The sequence below is a fragment of the Carlito syrichta genome, unplaced genomic scaffold (assembly GCF_000164805.1).
Source record: "Carlito syrichta isolate Samal-C Ts95f unplaced genomic scaffold, Tarsius_syrichta-2.0.1 Scaffold308421, whole genome shotgun sequence".
Taxonomy (NCBI): domain Eukaryota; kingdom Metazoa; phylum Chordata; class Mammalia; order Primates; family Tarsiidae; genus Carlito; species Carlito syrichta.
In genome coordinates, this window is record NW_007252517.1 from 199864 (window position 1) to 225188 (window position 25325).

Here is a 25325-nt window from a genome sequence, read left to right on the forward strand (position 1 = left end):
AAGTTTTATGTTTTAATTGTCTGTCAGTGTTTAAAATGAGTCATGCTTTTGATGTTGTATCTAAGAAATCTTTGCTTAAACCAAGGTAAGCATATTTTCCTAGCTTATCTTTTAACAGTTTTATAGTTTAGGTTTTATATTTAATCTGTGATCCATTTTGAATATGTTTTTGCAAATGGTGCAAGAAAATGATTATTATAGCATATGCATGTTTGAAAATATGTCTATCATATTTTACTATATTTTGCATACGACCATGTTATAGATACAAGTACTATACTTTAAATGTTTTCACATTTAAAGGATTATGTTAACTATTCTTTAAGTTAAGAATTGTTCTCATTTCAAAGATGAGGAAAATGGCTATAGAGAGTTCTGCATCTTATAAGTGGTAAGTAAAAACAGCAATGAAGCCATGTTATCTGACACTAAAAGTCATATGCTACCCAGTGTTGTAAAAAGAAGACGGTTTTCCACAATAAAGTCCTCATGTTGTAAATGACCTGTACTGGCAAAAATAAACATATCCATCTCACGGGAGGCTGCTGCTCTGGACATTTGATTTCTACCTTCCTCAATTCCCATTAGTAGATGAGTAAACTGATGCTCTTGAAAGGATTTGATTGGTGAACGGGCAAAAAAACCTGTGGATTATCAACAAAATGAAATACCCAGCAATAAAGGGGAATGAACAGTAGATGAATACAACAATATGGATGACTTTCAAATGCATTATACTGAAAGAAGTTAGATTCAGAAGGCTGCATTTATATGATATAATATATTGGAAAAGGGACAGAAAATACATCAGTGGTTGTCAAAAGAAGTGAGGGTGAAGAAGAATTGTCTACAAAGCGACACAGAAAACTTGCGGGACTGGTGATAAAATTGTTCTATATCTCAATCGTGGTCTTGATTGCATGTTTATCAAGAATGCACACCAACAAGAGTAAATTTAACTTTATGCAAATTACATCTCAATATACCTGACTAAAAGGCATAAAACCAGATTTTCAATTAATAAATTCTTTTATTCTAGTGAACCAGAATGGACCAACAGAATTGGCCAGCTTTATTCTTCTTAAAGAATAGGAGGAGTCTCTCAGTACCAAGTTCCCACTTTCAGTGCCCCTGAGCTGCTGGCAGAACTATTCCTGCATACAGCAGGTGCCTGATCAACAGGTGTTCAACTGAGTTCAGCAGTTGTTGAACTGTTGCTTCTTCTGGAGTGGAAATACTCAGCAGATTTCACAGTTTTTAAGGGTTTTGCTGTTCATGAATCAAAAATAAACATCTGTTTTTATGAAGAGTACAGTGAGACAGAGAAACTTGAAGCAAAGCACATAGGACCTCGGCCTGGTGTCTCTGTGTGCAAATGTGTTTGACAACTGTGATGCTGTTTTTCCCAAGAAGCCCGGCTGCCTATCAGAATATTTCTGTATAATACTGCACCTAGCCTTTGTCTACCAACCTTTTGTAATAAATTTAACGGGCAATTTGTATGCTAGTGTTCTTCATGTAAATTAGGTCATTATCCTTTTAAAGGTTTAAAGTCTCCTGTACACGATGGAGCTTTCTAAGAAACAGACTTGACCTTTCTTTCCCTCTATTCAGTGTGCCTGCAGAGCTTGCACTCATTAGCTAGAATTTGACTCCATGACATTTTTACTTAATTTTCTTTTTCCTCTATGTTGGACACATGGGGCAACCATTTATATTCTTTCTTGACCTGAGATGCTCTCTAATCTCTTTCCAGCTGTGGCATTTGTCATTCAGTCACATCAGGATATGGTGACCCTTCTTTCCCCACTGCAATTCCCAACTGTTAATTGATTCATTTTAGAGAAGAAACTAGATACAGCCGTATGGACTCAGCTCCCTTTAATTAGTGTTAACCAGAACAGTGGATAGAAAGCAATTTCCTCTGGAGTGGAAACATATTCTTGATAAGGTAGCAGAGGGAACAAATAATGCTAGTTTTTATAGCCCTTAGTTTGTAATTGCCCTGGTTTGGCAATAGACTTACAAACAATATTCTCCTTCATGAGTATTGAAGACTGTGATAATAATGATAATTATAAAGAATATGGTAATAACTGGGTTTCAAACCCTGGTGTTAATGACTACAAAGTTCATACTCTTCTTCATTATGCAAATAACTTTTTTGACAGGTCTCACTTTTATGCCAAGGACTATGTTCATCACTTTGTGTCCAGTGAGATCAGTTTCACTTAGCCAGTTTCATAGAAAGAGATATTGAGGTTCAGAGAGGTAAAGAAGCTTCTCCCAGGTCACTCATTTGCTGTGATCAGGATTAGAGTCCAGGTCTGCCCTGGCACTCTGTTCACACTTTTCATTACCACTGACACCATCTCTGGAAAGCGTTGCTAGATGCTTTTTAAAGTATAATCCAAATTCTGGTGAGCTTTTCTTTTGAACTTGATATACAATATTTACAGATTATTTGAACGTAAAATGTAGAATCTTAGTACTGCAGGCAAGTAACATGAGTTTTAAAGGTATTACTTTATTTACTGAACCACGAGCATTAATTGATCACTTTAATAAGTGCATATACAGTCAAAGAAATTGTGGTCTCTATCCTTCAGCAATCTGTGATGTCAGATGAACAGATAAACACAGGTAGTAGTAGTCAGTGACACATTTTATGGTAGCAGTGTGCCCAGGAGTCTATAGAATAGATCAAAGGGCAGTCTACCCCTCTAGTTGGGGGAGATCATATCGCAGATGTCTTCCCAGAGCAGGGGGCACTGAGCTGAAGTGTGGGTTGGGTGGGAGTTAGCTCAGGAGGGGTAACTGCACGCAAAACAGAAGGAAAGTTTGGTGTGAAAGACCAGAAAGCATGCGTCAGAAATGGGTGGAGCAAAAAGTGTGTTAGGCAAGTGTCTTTGGCCAATTTAGAATGGTGGCAGTTGATATAAAATAATTCCATTCTGTGACTCTGTCTTCCTTTAGCAATATAAGTTTCCACTTTGTAGCTGTTTTAAATAAATATATTTTTAATTGACAAATAAAAATTGTGTATGTTTTGTAGCTATTTTCTTCTAGCAGCATCTTCCAGGCAGGAGGCATTGCTGCTTCTAAAGCAGATGTTCTGCAACAGCCATGGAGCTCGGCTGTCTGGAAAAGAGATGAAAGATCCCTCATGTGGTCACTGTAACTCCCTGGGTTCACGAGTGAATCCTAAGCTACTTCTTGAGCAGGGTGTTAGAACTGCATCCCTACTCTCCAGCTACTTTCTTCTAGTATAAAAAGAGGGAGAGGGAGAGGGGAAGAGGGAGGGAGAAGGGAGAAGAAAGGAGAGAAGGAGAGGGAGATGGAGAGAGAAAGTGAAAGGAGGAGTAGGAGGAGGAGGACAAAGGGAGGGAGGAAAAAGAATTAATTTCTGATCAGGAATGAATACCTCTTAACTTTCTTAATTTTCACAATAGACCATAGGCCTTGTCACCTTGCAGGCATGGTATCATGCCTTCAATGTTAGTAATTATGTTCTGTATACCTGTTAGGTATTAAAAAATAATTAGCTCTCTGTGACCAGGAATATATAATTAGTATAAGTAAACCTATTGTAGCTATGTAAGTATTGTAGTTATGCTAAGTAAAAGAGACTATTATAGGACTCTGGCAAGTTAACCAGTAGTGCCTGCTACATGATTATGCTAATGAATCTTTTTCATTTGATGTCTTCCATCACTTTGCAGATTTATAAACTCCTCTTTTAAATCATTCTCTCTCCAGAGGTGTGATATGCATTCACTCTGTTCCCTTGTAGTTTTTCTATGGTTTGATATGTTATTTAATTTTTTTATTCATCAGGTATAATGCAGACGATACATTTTTAAATTGTGTTTCCCCCCAAGTTGCTAATTGTTACTAATTGTTAATTATTTAAACATAATCTTTCCCTTTTGCATTGATCTATTATATCTCTTTTATCCTAGTTTAAATATATACATAGAGTCGATTTGTGTGTTATTAATTTTTTCTTTTTGATCTCTCCTGTTATACATATCCATCACATATTTTTAAATGTCATCATTTATAGAGTACTTTGATATCAAGTAGGGATAAATTTCTTCATTACTTTCCTATTAAATTTTTTCCCTTCGAATATTTCTTATCCTCCTTACAGAAAGATTTTAGAATAATTTCATTAAGTCCAATGATATTCTGTTAGAATATTGAGATAGATATTTTCTTAAGATTAAAAATAAGCTTTTAAGTCCTCATATATAATTCATTTGGGCCTATTGAAAAAAATTTATTTAAAGCCCTTAGATAATCTGTTCCTTAATTCTAAACTTCATTTTCTTCTTTGGTGTGATACTTCTTCCTGTTTTTTTTTTTTCTTTAGAGATGGTACTCTTTTCTAGAAAAGATAGAAACACAATTACAATTGACTAGTTTAGTTTTTTCTGTTTTGTCTATTAACATTAAACTATTTATTTCTGTGGCTCAGGCCTATCTCTGCCTCATTCTTTCACATGAAACACAGCTGAAAGGCCTTTTGTTCCTTTTTAGCTTTTGAAAGCTTTAGCTCTTTCCTACTTTTGTCCATTCTAGGGTGGTTCTCTGGCTGGAGCCACTTGCATCCAGGCTGACTGTACCGCTCCTTCTGTCCTTGATGCATTCCCTTTCTGAATATGAACTTATCAGACTGTTCACTGGGGAGTCACATCAGTTTATCTAATTATCACCCCTTTTTCTTCCTAATTAGGACAACTTCTTATTGTATTATTAATCTGGCTTGTAAGATCTGTTTATTTATTTTGGAGCTGTATTTTTTTGAGTTTCTGACCATGGATTTATAAAATAATTTCCCAGAAACTTCTGAGCTGATTAATCAACATATCTAAATACATGTTACAGGTTTGTTTTGTTTTTCCTTTTGGCTGCTAAGATTTCCAGAATAATTTACTCACAGGCTCCTAAGTTCCCATCATTGCATCTCACTAATGATTTTCTGGTCAGATATAAAGGCAAAAATGGACATTCCTTCTTTGTTTCTTCACCCACATGGAAGATGTTATTGCAAGTGTCTCACTAACAGAATTTATTGAATGTTCTTGTTGGAGAGCTGTGAGGTCTTTTCAACTCTAGATCTTTCCAGGTGAAACAAAAATTTGAAATGTAAGATTAATTTGAACAAAGGTGGCTTGAAGGGAGAATCTGAATAAAAGTGGCTTGAAGAGACTGGGATCAATAGAGATAGCAGGAAAAAATGACCAACCTCAGGGCATTTGATATATGTGTACTGGGTAGGGAGAAGGAGAGTATGGATATGTGCAGATTTAATTTTACAAGCAATGTCGCATACCATGGCCACCATAGCGTGGAATTAATCTCTTGTCATCTCTCAGTTGCCTGCCTCATGGACAATTTGGAGTTATTCTTGCTGACTACCCTGGCAATGCACCAAAGATGATGAAGTACCAAGAACCCACAATAATTGTAATGAAATATGTAGATAATCCTCTAAGTTGCTTATGAGTATAATTAAGTAAAATAAGGCTACATATAAAAGCTTCCTATCTTCTGTATCTCATTCTCCGTTTTTCAGAATACTCTTCATCCTTTGAGATTCTGTATGGTGTCTCTTCTCCATGAAGTGTTTCCTGACAGACCCAGGCAAACTTACCCACCCTTTGTTTTATATTCCATTCTTACATTTTCTATTATGATTATTTATGGATCTGTCACTCTCATTTTGATTTTGAATATTCAACAACAATTCAAAATCCTTAGTCATATTTTCTATTTCCAACATATGCTATATTACCTAGCAGGTTCTACATACATTAATAAAACATAACATAAATCAGCTATATTACCTTGAAGTTATTAGGACTGGTTCGCCTACTTAAATATGTGAAAATGTCTTAGTTTTAAAAGCTTGCTTTTAGAACTATGACCGCTAAGTACAAGTTAGGGGCCCCAAATTAAGGACTTTCTAATAATTTGAGATATTTACAAAATCTATTTTCAATACTCCAGAGGCTGAGGAAAAATGAATATATCCATAACAAAGCTCTGCAGCTTTAAAAAATTTCAAGATGTTTTGCTTTGGGCCAAACTAACCAATTCAATATGGTGACATGATTATCCTGTAGACACAAAGCTCCGATAGACTGTCATTTTGCATTTCCTTTGATTTTCATAAAAATTTAAATATAAATTATTGTTCCTAACTCTTATTTAGACAAGAAGGATTTCTAAACATGGAGTCCATGCAGACAGTATATTAAAATAATTTTTGATCTTGAAATCTGGATTTATTTCATTCTTTGCCTTTATGGACTCTTATTTCCCCAACATTTTTAACATCTCTGAGATAAGGATGGATGTTACAGTGGGTTATGTGCTACACATATTTAATTGCAATGTTTAAAAAAATCGTTTCCAGTGACACATAAAATAAAGGTGCAGTTTATAATCCATAGTGTTTTCCTGGTCAAAGAACTATGATAAGTTGAGTAATAGTGGCTGAGAGAGTTTGTAGTTCTGGTGTCAGGACTGCCTGAGTCCAGATCCTGTGTTAACCAGTGGAGCTCCTTAATTCCTGAGTATCAGTTTTCTCATCTGTAAAATGGGGATAATAATAGTATCTACCTCAGAAATTGCTTTTTAAAAATTGAATGGTATGATGTTTGCAATTGGTTAAACATTTCTTCTGTTTATATCAGTTCTAACTTGTCATAGCCAGAAAGAGTTAATGCTTCTCCCATTGCCAAAATTATCAGTTAAATGACCGAAAATCTTGGAATATCTGACATCATTTTATTTTATTATGCAAATAATTTTGACCTTCAGAGATTATTTATTTTGTTTCAGAAAGCTCATTCCTTCCATATTGCTAACCAAACAGTTTACTCCATTTTGTGCAACAATTTATAATGAACCTTAAAAGAACTACTGATTATCTTCGGGGTTTTGGCTCAATTACCTGTTTCAAATGCTCAGTGACTAAGAAAAGCATGTCATTTTCTCTTCTCTTGCACACTGGAGTTTAACAATGGGCTGTGAATAGAGCAAATCAGAGAGACACAAATACCAGTATAAGGGGCCCATTGTGTTTAGTTTGTTGCCCTGTCATATGGTTTTAATTTAGGTCGGCTGATTGATTATGACAGACTGACAGATAGCACATTGTTCCTGTCTTGGAATCTCTAGACACTTTAATATTCCTATTCTTATCTGTCCATTTTGATTCCTAAACTTAAATGAAATGGGATTACAGCATTCACTTTGTTTTCCTGTGCTAAGTGATTATCTCTGAAGTGCAATTTTGTGATTAGATGAGACGGCATGCATACACTCAACTAATGCTGATTTCCCCCAGGGTGCAGAACAGGTAAATTCATAATGAATGGATGTTGTGCTTTGATTTCAAATGGATGTAAAACCTCACCACACTTAGTAGTTTTATTTTAAAAATGTATTTAATTATTCTAAAATTAACAGGAGAATATTAAAATTGAACTTTAGAAATATGGCATTTAAACATAAGTCAAGGGTGCTAACTGCTTATGAATGTTAATCCCCTTCAAAACATGAAAAAACAAATTTACCTGACATAAATTGGGGGGGGTGTGTGTCATTGAAAGTGTTTAGTTTATTTATATTCTTTCTGATTAATTCCAAAAATGTCTGAATGCAGCTAGGTATTTGTATTGTCAAATTCTAATGTTCCTTATTTTGAAAACTACAGTAATTATTGAACTAATTGCTGTCATAGAATTGTCATAGTTGTTTGGTCCTGAGGGATGACTTTGGGGGCCAGGGGAGAAGCTAGGAGTTGATAGTTACCATAAAATATTTTCTTTATCTCTTTTTTTGATATTTTAAAAACAAATTTTGTACATGAGTATGGGAGACCAGTTTGAAAGGGATTTCCTGTTTCCCGGATTAGACACATTTTGGCCAAACCACCAAAGAAGCTGATTGGCACCCAAAGCACACCTTTTTACTGATTTACTTACAGTAAGCATTGCCTATAATATTGTGAATCTTGATGTGGCAAAAAACTTAGTAAACAATCTCCTATGTTTAATTCGGCTGAGGGTGAAAGGAAGGGAAGGCTGATCACAAGGACATATTTAAGGCCTAAGTTTCCCCCCATATTCTCTTTGAATAAAACTTAAAGTCCAGGACAGCAGTCTTTGTACTATACTGTGCAGCCATAACATAGGGCTCATGCATGCAAATAGGTCAGGAAAGATCCACCGCTTTATATTAGAACTTTGAGAGAAGGGTTCATCTTTCAGTCTCAGTTCTCTATACCTTTGTATTTCTTGATTTGAGAAAACAAAGCATGAACTACTTTTATAATATAATACAAATATTAAATGGAATAGTGTGGTTTTTTTAAAAAATGGATTTCAGTATTCTAAATGAGTAACATATAGATTAAGCAACAATAAGTAATACTGTACCCTACAGCACAAATATGATTTGCCAATGTGTATTTCTCAAAAAGTGGCCTGCAACTCACCAGCGTATGTATTAAATCCCTCTTCTTAGCATATTGGTGGAGCGGCTGCTTGGTTATTGATTGGCCATGGTTTAAATACTAAATTATGTTGCCCAAGAGATTTCTATTCCTCCAAGAAGAGGCTGTTCAGATTCTTACCTGTTTTTCAGTTGTTCCTCTTCATCATCATACTCAAGTACACTATTTTCAGATCTGTCTGAATTCAATTCATCAACTTTTTCTTTTCATTAGCGTTTTTGAATGCCTTTGTGACGTAGTTAAGGAAAAGGAAAGATACAATATTTTTAAGTAACATCAGTTGTTTGTACATCAGTTGACTTATTCTTTCATTCATGCTTTCTCCTAGTATTTAAGCTGTTTTCAAAGTGGTCTGAAACTTCGTCAAGCACGTAGAAGAGAAGGTGGCTATGCCACCACATGTACAACTATGGATGAGAAGAATAAAGCTTAATGGCTGAAAAGTGCAAGCTGTGTTGCACCTAATCTTCCCTAACTTTACCCAGAAAGTTATAGCCTTTGCATATTTATTATCTTTTATACTTATTTATAGTTCAGGGTATGCATTCAATTTACTTTCGATGTTACTGTTTTTTACAGCTTCTGCCACTTTTGAAGACTTTCAGATTCGGCCCCACGCTCTCTTTGTTCATTCATACAGAGCTCCAGCTTTCTGTGATCACTGTGGAGAAATGCTGTGGGGGCTGGTGCGGCAAGGCCTTAAATGTGAAGGTAAGTTATTTCCGCCCCCACAAGTTGAATGCATGCTGAAGCTATGTGCTTATGTTGTGCCCTTGACAGCAGTGTCTTTCCCTAAAAAGCACCTTTCAGTCATTTGGTGGGTACATGGATTCTACTCTGTTCATTTATTTAAATTTCCTATCTTTAACATACTTATTTTGATCTGCGAACCCCGATTCTCTCATCTTTTCCTCTTTATCGTGTGTGTATGTTTCTTTCCTATAGTATATTGGGTGTTTTAGCAACAGGCAAAAAATAAAATTTGCATCTTAAGTAAACCAGAAATTGAACAGTAGGTATTCAATACATGGTTGTTAAAATGAGCGGAGATTCAAGAGGTTAATCAAGCCATCCCAAGTGACTCCGCAGTTGATTGGTAAACTGGAATTTGCACCTGCATGCCTATACCAATACCCTTGTTTTATCATACCTTGTGGAAAGAACTACTTGAACTGCACAATTCAAGGTGGTAGGACACACGATATAATTGTAAACATTTATCCAATTATATCCTATTCTCTTCGGGCTGAAGGACATAGATCTTTTTGAACTTTGATCAATATAACTGAACATTTACATTGCAGCCTATAAGTAAGCTAACCGCAGTTTTTGAATTTCTGTCTGTAAGGAGGGAGGTTAAGAGTTCTAGAAGAAACTCAGTTTTACAAAAATTTGTCCAACCTGCTATGTGACAAGTGGGGAAATTTTGAGCAGTAGACTCCAGCTGCGTGAGGAATTATGAATAGTGGAATATTGAAAAGAAAATGATACTTCCCTAATTGGGAAATCTGCTTCCAGTTATCGATCACCTACCATGTGAAAACCAGCATGTGAGGTGTTTTACATATCTTGTTGATAATTTTACAGGTAGTTATTACCGCCTCCTTTTTACAGACAGAGTAACTGTGGTGAAGTAATTTGTTCAAGGCCACATATACAAGCAAGTTACAGAGCCGGTATTTAAATCAAACTGTCTAAAAGTTGTGATGCACTGTGGTTAATATTCCCTTATGTGTCCACTCCCATTCGAACATGTGACAACTGAAGGTTGACACATATAATCGATCAGGAGTTTTGTTTTGCTAGACCCTCAAAGCCCAAGTCCATTATATCACAGAACATTTCAAAAGATGATAAACAATGTAATTACTGAGTTTGTCCAATAAAATAAGAGTTTGTTGAAAACCTATTAACAAATTGGAAAAAAATCAAATCAAAGAATGCTTAAAGAAAACATGAATTCTCAAACAGCCTCAAGAAAAACGGAAGCATTCATGTTTTTAAATATTCCTACTTCACAACTAATTTTGGAATAACTCTTTAATTTATGGTTGATCAAAAGTTATTTTTATTTTTCCTTTCCAGGATGTGGTCTGAATTACCATAAGAGATGTGCATTTAAAATCCCCAACAATTGCAGTGGTGTGAGGCGGAGAAGGCTCTCGAATGTTTCCCTCACTGGGCTCAGCACTGTCCGCACGTCATCTGCAGAACTCTCCACCAGTGCCCCTGACGAGCCCCTTCTGGTACAGCCTCCTGTTTACCCATTCCCCCGTTTACATGAGAAATCTGTGGGACGATGTGATAACAGTGTGAATCCAAGACAGGGCGCCTGGAGGGAGGACACAGTCAGGGTGTTAATGACAGTGTTTCTTCAGGGCCTATGCTATAGATTGGTCAGCTCTTCCTCAAATATCCAGCAGTTTTGAGTTTGCTTTTATCCCTGAGCTTAGTGAAATTATAAAATATGTAAGGTTTTATCATGGTCATAGGGCCCGAGCAGCTTGAACTAATGTGTTAATGTTGCAAAACATAGTTTGCCAAAATTTGGAAGCCAGAGATTTTAAAAAATGTTCTCTGAAGATTATTAGAGGAATTTGTGGCATGGCTGAATATTTTGGGGGAAAACTTGAAATTTGCTCTTACGAAACTATGAATGTCTTTATTGCTTAGCATTATTGGCATACTTGCAGGTTCATTGTCAGACACTGATAAATCCTTTGAGAAAAATAACACTTTTAATAGTTCCAGTAGATTAAAAACTATACGTTTATATATTTGTATATCTTCTGGATATGGTTTAAGTATTCTTTAAGAAAGTTAAATTTAGATTTTCCAGCCATTCAAAACACATAAAAATTGTGACAATTATGTGACTTATTCATTATTTTGAAATAGGTTGTTAATAGTTTGAGGCTTTAAATTTCCCATATTTACTCCCTCCAACTCCCAATGGATATTATGAGGACTCTATAATCTAGTTATGGTAAAAATCAATTAGAGAGAAAAGAATTTTTAATTACTGAAACATTTAGGTTAAATAGACCTGTTTTGGAATGGATAAGGTCAATAAATGTTTAGGACATCTAGAAGAAGTTGCATTAATAACTTCATTGTTGAAAAATATTTTGCTGTGATCTTTATATCACCTAAATTTTGTTACAGCATAAACCAGGCATATAATTCAAGTAAATACTCATTTTAATAAATAGGAAAATTATATACTCTGTTTTTACAAAGCTTTGTTTTGTTTTTGTGTGTGTGTGTTTTCAATATCACAAAACACACATACACACAAAATCAGAATTATCTTTAGGAGGGTGGGTCCCTTGTAGTATGCTCAAAATTTTTTCCTCCAGATCAAATGGTCAAAGTTTTTATCTGAAAGTTTTGAGAAGGTTGCATCATGATTTGTGGAAGAAATATCCCAAGTTGTGGCAAACAGGTGACTGGTTTTTCCACCACGACCATGCATCTGCCCATACCATGCTGAGTGTTCAGCAGTTTTTGGCCAAAAAACAGCATGACTCCTGTGTGTTCCACCCTTCCTATTCACCCGATCTCACCTCAGGAAACTTTTTTGTCTGTTTCTTGATGAAAAAATTCCTCAAAGGGAAAAATGTTTTGCAGATATGGAAGAGGTGAAACAAAAAATGGCAAAAGCTCTAAAAGGCATCAACATTGACAAGTTCAAAAATTGTTTTGAGCAGTGGAAAAAGCATCTTGATAAGTGTATTGCATCAGAGGGTATTTTAAGGGTGACTAAAGTTTAAACATGTTAGAATAAATACAGAATTTTTAATAAATAAATTCTGTTTTTTGAGAGGGCCTCTCTCATATCATTAAGTGAACCTGTTGGGGGAAGGAAGGTATTAAATTCCACCAATAGCTAGAAGAATATATTATATTTTTGCAATTATTCAGAATGTATGTGTGTGATTATATATTATTCCTAAAGTTGTATTAATTGATATTAATTATATTCTTACTGAAATGTAGCTAAATCAAAAATTATCTATTTATTTTTAAAAATAACTCTATGTTATCTTTCCAGCTCAGAATTTCTTTGAGTCTGAATTTTTGCAAGTAGTGATTTTATAAGTTACCACAGTTACTCTTCTTTTTAAGCACAGTTATTGAGAGTCATAATGTTTATAAAACAGACATTTAAAAATAAGTTTAGAAATAAAATTGTGCATTAATTATGTCTTGTTTTCAGTTTTGCCAGAAACAGCTTTTTAAAAATTGTTTGACACCTCACAAGAAATCTGAAGCTCTAAAGTCGTTAATCACTAGAATAGAATAGAATCTAGATATAACCAGCACTCAAGATTACTTCTTTTTACCTTATCTCAATTTTATATAACATATACATATAAACATTTATGTGGATGTATATATCAATATATATGTACATACACATTTCTGTGTGTCTATATATATTACACATGCACACATATGTAGATATACTTCATAACATATGAAATATATAATTTAGATTTAAGTTTGCATTTTCTTATACATTCAAGTTATATACAAATATATCTAAATATATACAATTTGTATATAAATATACTTTAGCTTATATAACTACAATTTAACACAGATTTTTGTGGGGGTTTTTTCTTTTTTCTTTTCTTTTTCTTTTTTTTTTTTTTGGTCAAAGTCTCACTTTGCTGCCTTGGTGGAGTACAGTGACACGATCACAGCACACCACAGCCTCAAACTCCTGGACTCAGGCCATCCTTCCACCTCAGCCTCCCTAGTTGCTGGGGCTCCTGGATCCCGCCACAGCACCTAGCTAATCTTTTTCTTTCTTTCTTTCTTTCTTTCTTTCTTTCTTTCTTTCTTTCTTTCTTTCTTTCTTTCTTTCTTTCCTTTCCTTCCTTCCTTCCTTCCTTCCTTCCTTCCTTCCTTCCTTCTCTTTCTTTCTTTCTTTCGGAGATGAAGACTTGCTATGTTGCCCAGGCTGGTCTTAAAATCCTGGTCTCAAGTGATCCTCCCACCTTGGCCTCCCAAAGTGCTGGGATTACAGGTATAAGCCACCATGTCCGGTCAGATTTTTCCATTTTTAAACCAAAACATTCAATTGCTTTATTTACAAATATATAACTATTTGAATTACTTGATTGCAAGCTATATCTTATATGAAATATAAAAATACATTAGTGCTTTATGGCTGAATGGAATTTATTTGTAGTAGAATGCTTAAGAACATTTTATAAATATAATTTTAAAATCAGATTTTAACCATGTCTGTCAAGAATGCTTGCAAAATTGTGATCAAATCAGACATTAATGATATGAGAAAATTTAGGGATTGTAGGAGACTTCGATAAAATATTGAATCATAAGCTTTCATAAACTTCAAAATGCCCTTCAGGTAAACTTCAAATAAGAGGTAACTTTGGAAATGATGTGGGTGACACTGTTTGGCACATTGGCTCTCAAAATCAAATTTTATATGCATCAAAGCCCTTTGTGTCCTTGTGGATCCTGCACGATGTCTCTCTTTTTATCCAGTCCCTGAGAAATTAGAAAACCTTGAATCACCTTGAGGAAGGCACATATTTTCCTGTTACCTCTGTTCATCTCTTGGCTACTTTTTGTAGAAACAAAAACACCCTGTTCTACCTAGCCATGCTTGGAGGGCAAGCATATTCCCTTTTTAACCTGAGGCAAGACAAAAAGGGCCAGTGACTATAGTTTAAAATTTATGATGAATGTTTAGTAAGAGGCATTATGTCAATAGGAGGGAAACCCTTTGGTTCTATATATAATAAAAATATGTCCCATTTCTGAAAAGAATAATGACTGATGTAAAGATGGCATTGCTCATTAATGCCACTAGACTCTCCATTTTGCAAGTCTGCCATGATAAGTATGTTCAGATTTTTTTCTCATATGTAAGAAAACAGCATTTTCTGTCCCATAATTTATTAGCAATTTTGATAATACAATCCTCATTTCAGATACAGATTAAGGCATTGGTAATTTAGTTAATTTATCCATTTTGTACACAGAAATTGATTCTCAGATTTCTATAATGCTGCTAAGGTAGGAAAAAATAGCAGCATAAATCACATGGCAAACTATTTGTCACCAACTTTGGCAGTAAACTATATCCATTAAGCTAACCATAAAACAGTTCATCTTCTTAAAAAAATCTAATATTCAGTCGATTTATAACAATTTTGTGGGAATATATTTCTTTTTGTAAACTATCACTAGTAATAGAAGGAATCAATAGAAAAACTCTGTCTTATTACATATATAAGTATACTTATCAAGATAATATAAATTTTAAGAACTTTTGGACAACTGTAGAAGTCAAGATAAGATAATTAAATTGTTTCTCTATACTTTACTCATCTTTTTGTTTTTATTTACATTTGTCCTTGTGGCATTTGGGAAAAGTCAAAGCCAACTGAAATCACACTAGGTGAGATTTAGTCTTAGGCAAAAAGTTAATATTACATTCTAGTACTCCTACTCATAGATACGAAAAAGAAACTTTTATTGTAAAATCTCTCATGAGGAACAATTTAAAGAACTGAATAAAATATGACAGAATAGAAAAAAGCACTATTTGAAGGCATCCAAGAACAACCAAGGATTTGAGAGACGAATCACAGAGAGATCAGTACACAGGGTAGCCTCCTATAACAAATAAGTATCCCGCCCAAAATGTCAATAGGGCTAAAGCTGATGATAAGCCCTGGTATAGAACAAAACTAGAGATTTCCCAAACATTCTATAAAGCCACAGTTAAGACAAGGTAGTATTACACAATGTTAAGTATAATGTATTAAGTGTTAAGACAATGTGGTATTACACAAGGATAGAAAAATATACCAATGAAACATAATAGAGCTCAGAAACTATGCATATATTCAGGCCAACTGATGTATGACAAGGATAAAACTGCTATGAGAAAATGATGGTCTTTTCAAAACATATTTCTGAGATCAATTGTATATTTATATGGAAAATATGAATCCTAATCCTGCCCTACATCATATACAAAATCAATTCTAGGTAGATTGGGCACTTTTAGGAAGCAACAGAAGAATATCCGCAAGAACTAAGGGTAAGAAAAGCTTTTTAAAACAGAACTCAAGTCACTGATGACTTGAGTAAAAGGTAAAAGACTGATAAATTAGACATCATTAAAATTAAGAAATCTTTTTCATAAAAACATATAATTAAGAGAGTGGGAAAGTAAGTAACAGAATGGGAAAAAGACATTTTCAATAAATGAATTATATAAAAAAAAATCCAGAGGTTATATTTACAAAAAACTTGGAAGGCCGACAACTTTGTTTAAAATATAACAAAATACTTGAACAGCATTTTACAAAAGAAGATAGCCAATAAACATGAAAGTGTGCTTAATATCTTTAGTTATTGCAGAGTTTAAAATCTATAATGAGTTATATCTATGCCAGAATAATTAACACCGGAAGAAAACCTGAAAATAACAAGTACTGGTGAAGATACTAAGCAACTGGAATGTATATATACTACTACTGGGAATGTGTATTGATGCCACAACTTTGGAAAACTGGTTGGTAGTTATTTTCTTCAGCTGAACACATGCATTTCATGTGACTCAGCAGTCTACTTCTAGGTTTATATTCAACAGAAATGTGTAGAGCATGCACAGAAAGATAAATGACAAGATGTTTTTGACATTTTTATTCCTTATGGATAAAAACTAGAAGCAAATAGTTGTGTAGTCACACAGTGGAATATATGAATGTTACAGAGATGAAATTAATGAATTAGTCATTCACTCAAAAGCATGGATGAATCTAAAAAATAATATTTAAAGAAAGAAGTCAGACAGAAAAGAGTATATACTTGGGAATCCAGTGTATGAAGTTTAGATCAAGTAAAACCAATTTATGGTGAGCTACTTTAGAATCAAACTAAGGCGGAATGCCAACTGAGAGTGGGTGTAAGTGAGCTTTCTAGGATGCTGGAAATAGTCTATATCTTGATCTGGGTAGAGGTTTCATGGGTGTATATACATGCAAAACTTTATCAAACCGTATACCTAGAATTTTGTATACTTTACATCGTATAAATTTACCTAAATAAAAATGTTTTCAAATGATGATAGCAATGGTTATCCCAAATAGCAAATCATAAAGTTATTGGGGTTCTTCACCACAGGTCATGTGAGAAAAGAGTGAAATATTATATCAGAATAATTAATAATTCGATTAAGTTCTGAGATTTCTATCAGTCAGTTAAAATAAAATGGGGTTATATAATTTACATTACTTAATGATAGGAAACACATTTGGGTGCTAAATAAAAAGTAATATGCTATACTATAATAAAGTACATAGCACTTATATGTCGAATAAACTTGACCACAGATGCAAAACTATAATTCATATGATTTTTATTCAAAGAAATAAACCTGTGTTATAATTTACAACTAACTACTAATGGAGTAAGTGACTTTCTTTTCATTGGTGAGCTATGAACATTTTTGGTGATTATGATTTGGTAGCAGGGTAAAGTATAGAACTATTTGTGGATTTCATAAAATTTTTCTTCAAAATAATAGTGCCATTAAATATTCCAATATAAAATTTTAAAAACTTGATCACAAGATTGGGAAATGCTTCTTGGTTCACCCTAGTCTTGGACATCACTATAATTATTAAGCCCAATTAAGGGTCTGAGAAGACTTGTGATAGTGAAATTAGTGTTCCTAAATTGACTCAAATATAAAATCCTCCCCCCCCCATAAAACTCATGATATTCTTGTGTGAGAAACATGCACATGGGAAATGATAACTTAGAGGAATTCTCAAAAGTCATGTTTGGATTTGCTCGAATAGTGAGCGTCTCACTGTTTAAATAGTGGGTGATTGTTGCCCTCGAGTTCTGCACTTACTTCATGTCAATCCAGAAATGTAGCAGATATTACTAGATAAGAATTAATCTTGGCAGAACCTCACTCTAAATGTACATGACTTCCCGAGTTTCTGACAAATGGGTTAGCTGTAGATTACAAATGATGATATGGCGATTCAGAAAACAGTAGGATTTTTCTCAATGTGTGGTAGTTTATTCAATAATGGGAGGAAAAATCACATTTCAAAACACAGTCAGGCATTTTTTGTTAAGCATAGAGTGAACTTTATTTTGGTTTTGATTTGGCTTCCAATTATCAGATAGAGCTGCCCAAAAAAGCTTGAGGGAACGAGGATAAAAAAGAACGTATTCAGTATAAGTTGCCAGTTAAGTGTTATCTACTTAATCAAGCTGTGTCTTATATTTCTCATTGTTACTCCTTCTCTTTAAAAACATAATCCAGAATAACCCTTCTTCTTTTGAATTATATCTCAAGCTTGAATGAAATCAGATAGAAAACAATTATATGCAACAAAGACTCTAAAATGAGCAAAGAATGCACTATTGGCATATTTCTCTCATTAAAACTCTAACCCACTATTTGGACTTTCCAGGTTTGGAAACCACTGACTGATACTGATTATTCATCAGCTTATTCTGGCCTTCGGGCAGATAACAACTATGTAACATTTGATTACTTTGATGACCTTTTTCTTTCTTTTCCCATTGAGAGGATGAATTATTTTGAAGGAAATCTAATCTTTCACTTAAAGGTCAAAAATGCTTCATTTTGACTATAATTTATTATCACCAAGGTGAAAGAACCATCTTTCATCTCTGAGACCATAATAAATGATTTCTTTTTGTACCTCTACCAGTTCATAACTGTAAACTGTGTTTTTGCAATTTGGACTTAATGTCTGTGGTTCCAGTCAAATGTTAAAAGTAGTTTCTAACTCAAATGTCCCTGTGGTCATAAAGACCAATTAGTGTAACATTTTTTCTTTTTATTAAAAAACATGCTTATATGAAACATTATTGAGTGATATGCATTACTTTCCTCAAATAACATTGTTTCCCTGTCTTTTTCTTCTTTTCTTCTGCACCTTTCCTGCTTTTTTGCTCTCCCAACTTCATGTTTCAGTCTCCTGTGAGTCCTGGCTTTGAGGTAGGTATTAACACTACTTGACACTAAGAATGTGCTTCACCGTCTTTTGCAAACCAACATTATAATATTAGGTTGATATCAGACAATTGTCTGTATTGTCTCAGTGAGAATAATCAGGCCAGAGTTTAGCTCAGAGTTCAACCCACTGAACTGCAGTAAGACCACAGGTTTTTGTTGTTGTTTAATTTTTTACAGTCCTCAACAAGACAAAGAACAATGGAGTCGGGAGAGTGATAGAATTAGGTTTGTTAGGTCAAATTTTGTCCTCCGATTGTTTGATTTTATAACATTAGTGTCTTTTCTATGAAACTGAGCAGACAGATTGAGAATAAAACAGAATGCAGTCAGTCGTCACATGGTACCATGTTAACCAAATCTTGTGCATATTGGAACTATATCCTAATCCCAGGCACCACAGAACCATGCATAATGAGGACACCATCCCAATATGCATGGGTTTTTTGGCACTGTGAGGAGCAAAACTAAGACTGCCTGAAGATGACTATACTGTTTTTTGTAGTTCCTGAGCTTCCTTTTTAAAGAAAGGATCTTTTAATCCTTATGTATTGTCATGATCTATTAATTATTTTTTAAAAAGATGACCTGCAAGTGGAAGTATCAGTCTCTCAATCCAAGCAGAAATTATATATGGACAAGACACAAATTACCTTCAAAAATGTTTTCATTAAGTTCTCCTCCAAAAAATTGACAGTTTTTTTTTTTCTATTTTGAGCAATTAATAACCTGAATGTTAGGTCAAGTATTCAAGCATAGCATACAACTGTGCTCTTCCTGAGATGACTTGTTTTGACAAGTTTGCTTGTTAATGTTTAGTTCTTTATTTCTGTTCTTCTGGCCAATTAAGAGTTGACATACTATTATTTTTCCTTATGAAAATATGCATTTCAAATACCCTTATTAGTGTCCATTCTAAGGTGGTCTTGTTAAGGTAACTCCAACAAAGGAAACTTATGAAAACACAACCAGAACATATTCTGGTTTGATTAAAATTGATGAGTCAAGATTTCTTATTCATAAGATATGAAACAAAGAAATCTGCTTCAATAATAGAAAATTCCTATTTTTGGAAAATAATCCTTGTTAAGAAAGTGTCCTACTTAGAAAAGTTCACTGGAAAAGCTAGGTAAGTGTAATTTTTTTATATTCTTGTAAATTTCATTTGTAATTTAAAATGTCTTCTAGAGAGAATTTTAAATGTGAATTAGTAACTTTCCCTTCAAATAATTCTTTGGGCATGAAGCCAAAGAATGGGAAGCATCTTTCACTTCCTTCTCCCACATTGCAATTGGGAACAGATTGCAGAAAGGAGGACTGAAGAGTATGATTTTCTGTGGAAGTTGTACAAATTAGAGGCATGCAGCCTTTTACAGAATGGCTCCTAATGGAAATAAGATGGATTTTCTGCATGAGCTGTTTTTCTTGAACTTTGTTTGTATCTAGTTTGTCAAAAAGATACCAGACTTGTCTCTTTATAAATGTCTTGGAAGAAACTCATGCATAAAATTTGCCCAAAATTTTATCAGAGAAATATTTTAGAAACAATTTTGCAAGTAGCAGAATTGTTATAGAAACCGGGTCATTGCTTTGTGTACAGCATGTCCTGGTCAATGTACACTTTCAGGTTTGCAACCCTAACGTGTAAAAGAATACAAAAATTTATAAATTCTTTCCCCTCATGGAGCTTGTGGAGACAGTATGCCAACAAATAAGTATAGTGTATGTCTTTGTAAAAGCTTGATGGTATTACATCTAAAATATATTTGTCTATGTAGTCAGTCTCTCCTATCTTTTATTTTTTAATTTTCAACCAATATCAGTTGAGAACCTAGTATATGCTAGCTACTGTTCTAGGGTATTTGACTGTGATGGAACAGGTGACATTCTTGCACATAGGGAATTTACATATAAATGTGTTTATTGGGTCAGTTGGCAAGTGGACATCACTACAGTCATTGGGAGTGAATCCCATAGACTACAGCTACTAATGTGGAAAGATGTTCATATGCAATTGTGAGGATCAACAATTACAGATAAATACACTGCTTTGGGGTGAAAATAATATAGAACAAAGGCAATAAATCAAGGATATTGACAATTATCTCTAGACTATGAGATAACGATTTTTAAATTTTTTTTTTTTTTTGAGTTGGAGTCTCACTCTGTCGCTCAGACTGGAGTGCAGTGGCCGCTCCCGGCCACCGCAGCCTCGACCTGCTGTGCTCCGGCGATCCTTCCGCCTCAGCCTTCCAAGTAGCTGGAACTACAGGCGCGCGCTACCACGCCCGGCTAATTTTTTGATTTATTGTAGAGATGAGGTCTTGCCAAGTTGCCCAGGCAGGTCTTGAACCCGCGGGCTCAGGCAATCCACTCACCTCTGCCTCCCAAAGTGCGGGATTACAGGCTGAGCCACGGAGCCCAGCTGATTTTTTTAATTTTAAGCAATGCTGGCATACACATCCTTATGTATTTTTTGCACTTTGTAAAAGTATTAATAGATTCTCAATAAACATTAGTTGAATGAATTCGTAGGTTATATTCTTATATTCAAATGCGTGATATACCCTGGTAAACAGTTCTTCAAAAAGTTGTAAAAGTTTAAATTTTCAATACTCTTTAATCTTCATATTTTACATCCTTTAGTTTTGATAAATTTGAAAGATATCCAGTTTAACTTTTTATGTGAGTGCATATTTTCTAAATAACAATTTTCCCATAGATTGCTCTAATTTTCATAAAGTTTACTTGAATCACATTTAATTAAGACAAGCATTGTACTACAAAGAACTCATGGCTGCATACTTTCCTAGAAAATCTTTCCCCAAAAATGATTCACTCAGTTACGGATTTTGTTTATTTTTTTTAAAAAGTGAAATCAAAAGAATACCAGCATTACATTATTTATAATTGGCTATGATCCTGGTACACTTTATAATGATCAAAGTAGATTCTTTTCAAATGAGCACATAATGAAAAAAAGCTATTTTTAATCTTCAATGAAACTATGATGATATTTTCTGCCTAAATGACTATTTTCCCGGATATTTTCCAATATAGCCACTAGTTTTTCAAATTCAAACCTGGGCAGTAAACACTTTCAGTGAGGAAAGATGTCCAAGAATTTTCTAACCAGCACTTCCCTACCTCCTGAGAGTCAGAAGAGTATGTGCAGTGGTGGTTCGTGGGTAAAGAGCCCCTGACTAAAGTTAATAAGATTGTGAAGCCTACTTTGTGCTATTACCTGATTTCATTCAACAGACCCGGTTTGCCACATATGTACATTAATAATTCAAGTTCTGAACAAAAACTTACAGATGTGTAATTATAAATATGAACACTACAAGAAAGTTCTTCATGAACGCTGCTGAGGGTTAAGGGGACATTTTTCCACATGTACAAATATATAGTTCTTCTGAACAATTGGATCTCTGAAGGGCCTATGCTTCCCTCAGGCAAAGTACCGCAGGCTCCATGATACTACCTTCAAGACACAAAACAGAGCTCTCCACTGGTGTCGATAACAGGCATTTACTTAATGTCCATCTAATATTGTGCCAGGCTGAGCCAGGTATAAGACTTCTCCTTTAATTCCTGACCACTCATAAGTACCAAGCTCTTAGCTGAGTAATATGTTTAAAAAGGTTGCTCCCTTTGAGAGTTCATGTGTCCTCGTGAATGTACCTACCCAGAAAAGAAAGATTTGTGTAGAAGAAATAATATGAAAAGGAGAGAGGACAGTGGAAGACTGAAATTAGACTGCCTGTATTTTTAAAACTCTAAGTTATTTTTGCAGGAGAGGGGTAGGTAAAGGAAAAATTCATTACCTTTTTCTTCCTTCTCTTTTTTGACTTGTGTTTCATTGAAATCTAGTCTTTGGTCTTACTACATTGTTCCAGGAATACATTTGCATATACACGCAGACACACACACAACACTACATGTTCACCTTTGACTGTTATAAGCCAAGATTATAGAAAATACTATGAAGTTATCCTCATGGGTCATTCTGAAGAGAGAAGCTTTACTCTTTGTATCCTTGGACTGTATTTATGGAATGCTGTTCCAACCTCTCCTTGATGTCTCTAAGGCAGTTATCAATGCAGCCGTCTCTTTCCAGACTATTTCATTCAGCTTTACAGTGAGCTCATATACCCTGGCCACGTCCCTGTCTATCTGGACAAGGGTCAATACTATGGGATGGCTTGTTTCTAAAATTATTGTCCTTGATTTTATTTACATAATCTGTTTACTGACCAGTTCACTTTCTATGTGTAGATCAAGTCTGGCACATGAAGCCCCAAAGCAGAAGTTGTCAACATGCAGTTATTTTCTCTCTCAGTAGAAGTGCCCCATTTTTATGTCATACATTTAAAGTACATGACATTAAATTTGCATTGCCTTCAGTAAAAAGAGAGGTAATCCTACTTACATTATATATCCCCTTTCCTCCAGGAGCCCACAGATTTATAGAATGTTGGAAATTGACATTTTGAAACAACAGTGCATATAATTTGCAGTAATTCTTGAATAGGTCTGGTGCTTTCCCTGCAAAGGGTGGCTCACTTAAAAAAGTAGGAAGGGTTTCTTTATCCCTCATTTTTGCTTACTCAAAAGGAATGGAGCAATATAAAAATTAATGTAATATGCAAGACTACCTTGTATTTTTAATAAGAAATTATATATATTACTTTGAAAGCATTCACAAATTGCTGCAAACATTCAGAAATGTATTCTCCACTGTAAAACACAGCATCTGTCACCACCTAGCAGTGGGAACAGTTCTTTTTGGGATTTTTTTGTTTTGTTTTTTGGATTTTTTTTTTTTTTTTTTTTGCCTACTCTGTAGCAATCCTTTTCACTGTTATGAAAAGGTGTTGATTAGCTTTTATTTATGTTATATATTTAGGGTATTTGTCAGGTAGTTCAAGGGCTGTAGAATCAGAATATCACCAAGCGATTTGAAGCTCACCAAATATCCTCCCTTCTACCAGCTGAATTATAGGACCTGGAAACACTTGTGTTATTATGTGAACTCCATTTCTCAGGGGTTTTCATATTTGACTGTTGCCAGAGAACTTCTCTGTGCTGGAAAAATCCCTGATTCCTGGTGAGAAGTAATATATTCATCTAAGTGTTCTTGAAAGGAGATGGTTGTTTCTTTTTGCGTCAGAAAGTGGTCAGTCTCAGACAGCACTCGCAGCAATGTTTTACTAGCAGCCACTATAGGTGGGGTTAGATAATCATTCACAAGTGGGACAAACAGGTTTCAGAGTATGTAAAAGAAATCTCTGGGCAGTCTGAAGATTCTGAGGACCTAATTGTCCTGAACACAATTTTAATTACTAATAATACAGAACATAGTCACTGCATGGCAAGATTTACTGTGGGGGTCACACAATTAAGTTTTTTCGGGAAACCCCTTCCCTGAGTGACTCTTTCCCTTCCACCAAGGATATGGTTTATCTTTTCTTCAAACCTTCATATATACTGGTATTTGTTCTGTGTGAAACAGCATTCCTGAATTTGGTGATATGGTGATGAACAAAATTGTCAAAATCCTATCTTTATGAAACTTATGTTCTATTAAAGTGAGACAATAAAAACCCACTAAACAAAGAAGTAAATAAGACAGTTGCAGGGTGCAATAATGACTTCAGAGGAAATAGGATGAGGTGACAGAGAGTCACCTAGTGTAGAGGTAGAGTAGATAATGAGTTAGTTGGTCTAGAGACTCTCAGGGAGGGGATATGTGAACTGAAATCTGAAGACTAAGGAGGAACCATCTAAGCGGAAAGAGGGGAAGAACAAATATAAAAGTCAATAATAACAGTTATGCTGTGTCTAGGATTCTACTGGATAGTGAACTCATTGAGTGAGAGAGAATGCTATTTCCTGGTTTTTATATGTCCTATAGCATCTGAATTGGTAGGATTTGCCCCAGGAGTTAAATTAGATAGCTCCATGTTGATGGCCATAGGAGAGAACTATCTTAAGGTCTTTTTCTGCACTGTTCTTTGAATTAGAGTCTAAAAATGCTAGATCTTAAAACTTTTGGAATAAAGGATTAATATTTGTTTGGATCTGTTTTTACGCAGTTGTGCTAGGATTTTTTGTGTGTTAGCACCTGAATATGAAAGTAGACGCCAGCGGGGTAATGGTTATACAATAGAAGTTATTTATTCAGCTAGTTATTATGTTCTAGAAAACATCCATGGCTCAGACGTAATCATTTTTTTTTGAGTTGCCCACATCTAAATAGAGTTCTTTCATAACACTCTTAGATTTTATGCTTTAAAAAAAACTAAAAGTGTCTAATGACACTGGGTTTACACACTCATATAGCAACTATTAGTATTTGAGCAGTGGTACTGAGCCTGTCCTCTCCAATTTACTGTAGTCTCTGCCATTGTCTATTGCATCCCTGACACTGAGGGCCCCATTGATATTAACAGTCTATCCCACTCTTTCCAGAGCAGAAGAGTTCTGACAGATTTGGTGTTCAAGTAGAGGCGAGAGGCAGGCAGACAAATACAAAGAGGTGTGGCTGTGTGAAAACATTCCTTAGCCGGTGTCCTCTCTTAAAATGGAATTCTTGTCAAACAAATATGTCAGTGTTACAGCTCATGTAATATTAAATTTTAAAAAAATTTATATTACAGTCTGTATTTTGAATATCTCCATCAGTGTGTCATCCACTGTTCCCATGCATTTACTTCTTTAAAATGTACATTTTGC

General features: G+C 34.6%; 1 protein-coding gene across 2 annotated transcripts in view; it reads left to right on the forward strand.

The window, feature by feature from the left end:
- PRKD1 (protein kinase D1) overlaps positions 1-25325 on the forward strand; it is a 142263-nt gene that overhangs the window by 44867 nt on the left and 72071 nt on the right. Inside the window, exons 2-4 of one of the 2 annotated variants that reach the window (XM_021716226.1) lie at positions 9110-9241; positions 10616-10776; positions 18549-18572. In XM_021716226.1, coding sequence (XP_021571901.1) covers positions 9110-9241; positions 10616-10776; positions 18549-18572 — 317 coding nt within the window. The remainder of the gene's footprint in view (positions 1-9109; positions 9242-10615; positions 10777-18548; positions 18573-25325) is intronic. The other variant, XM_021716227.1, reaches the window with a different exon arrangement.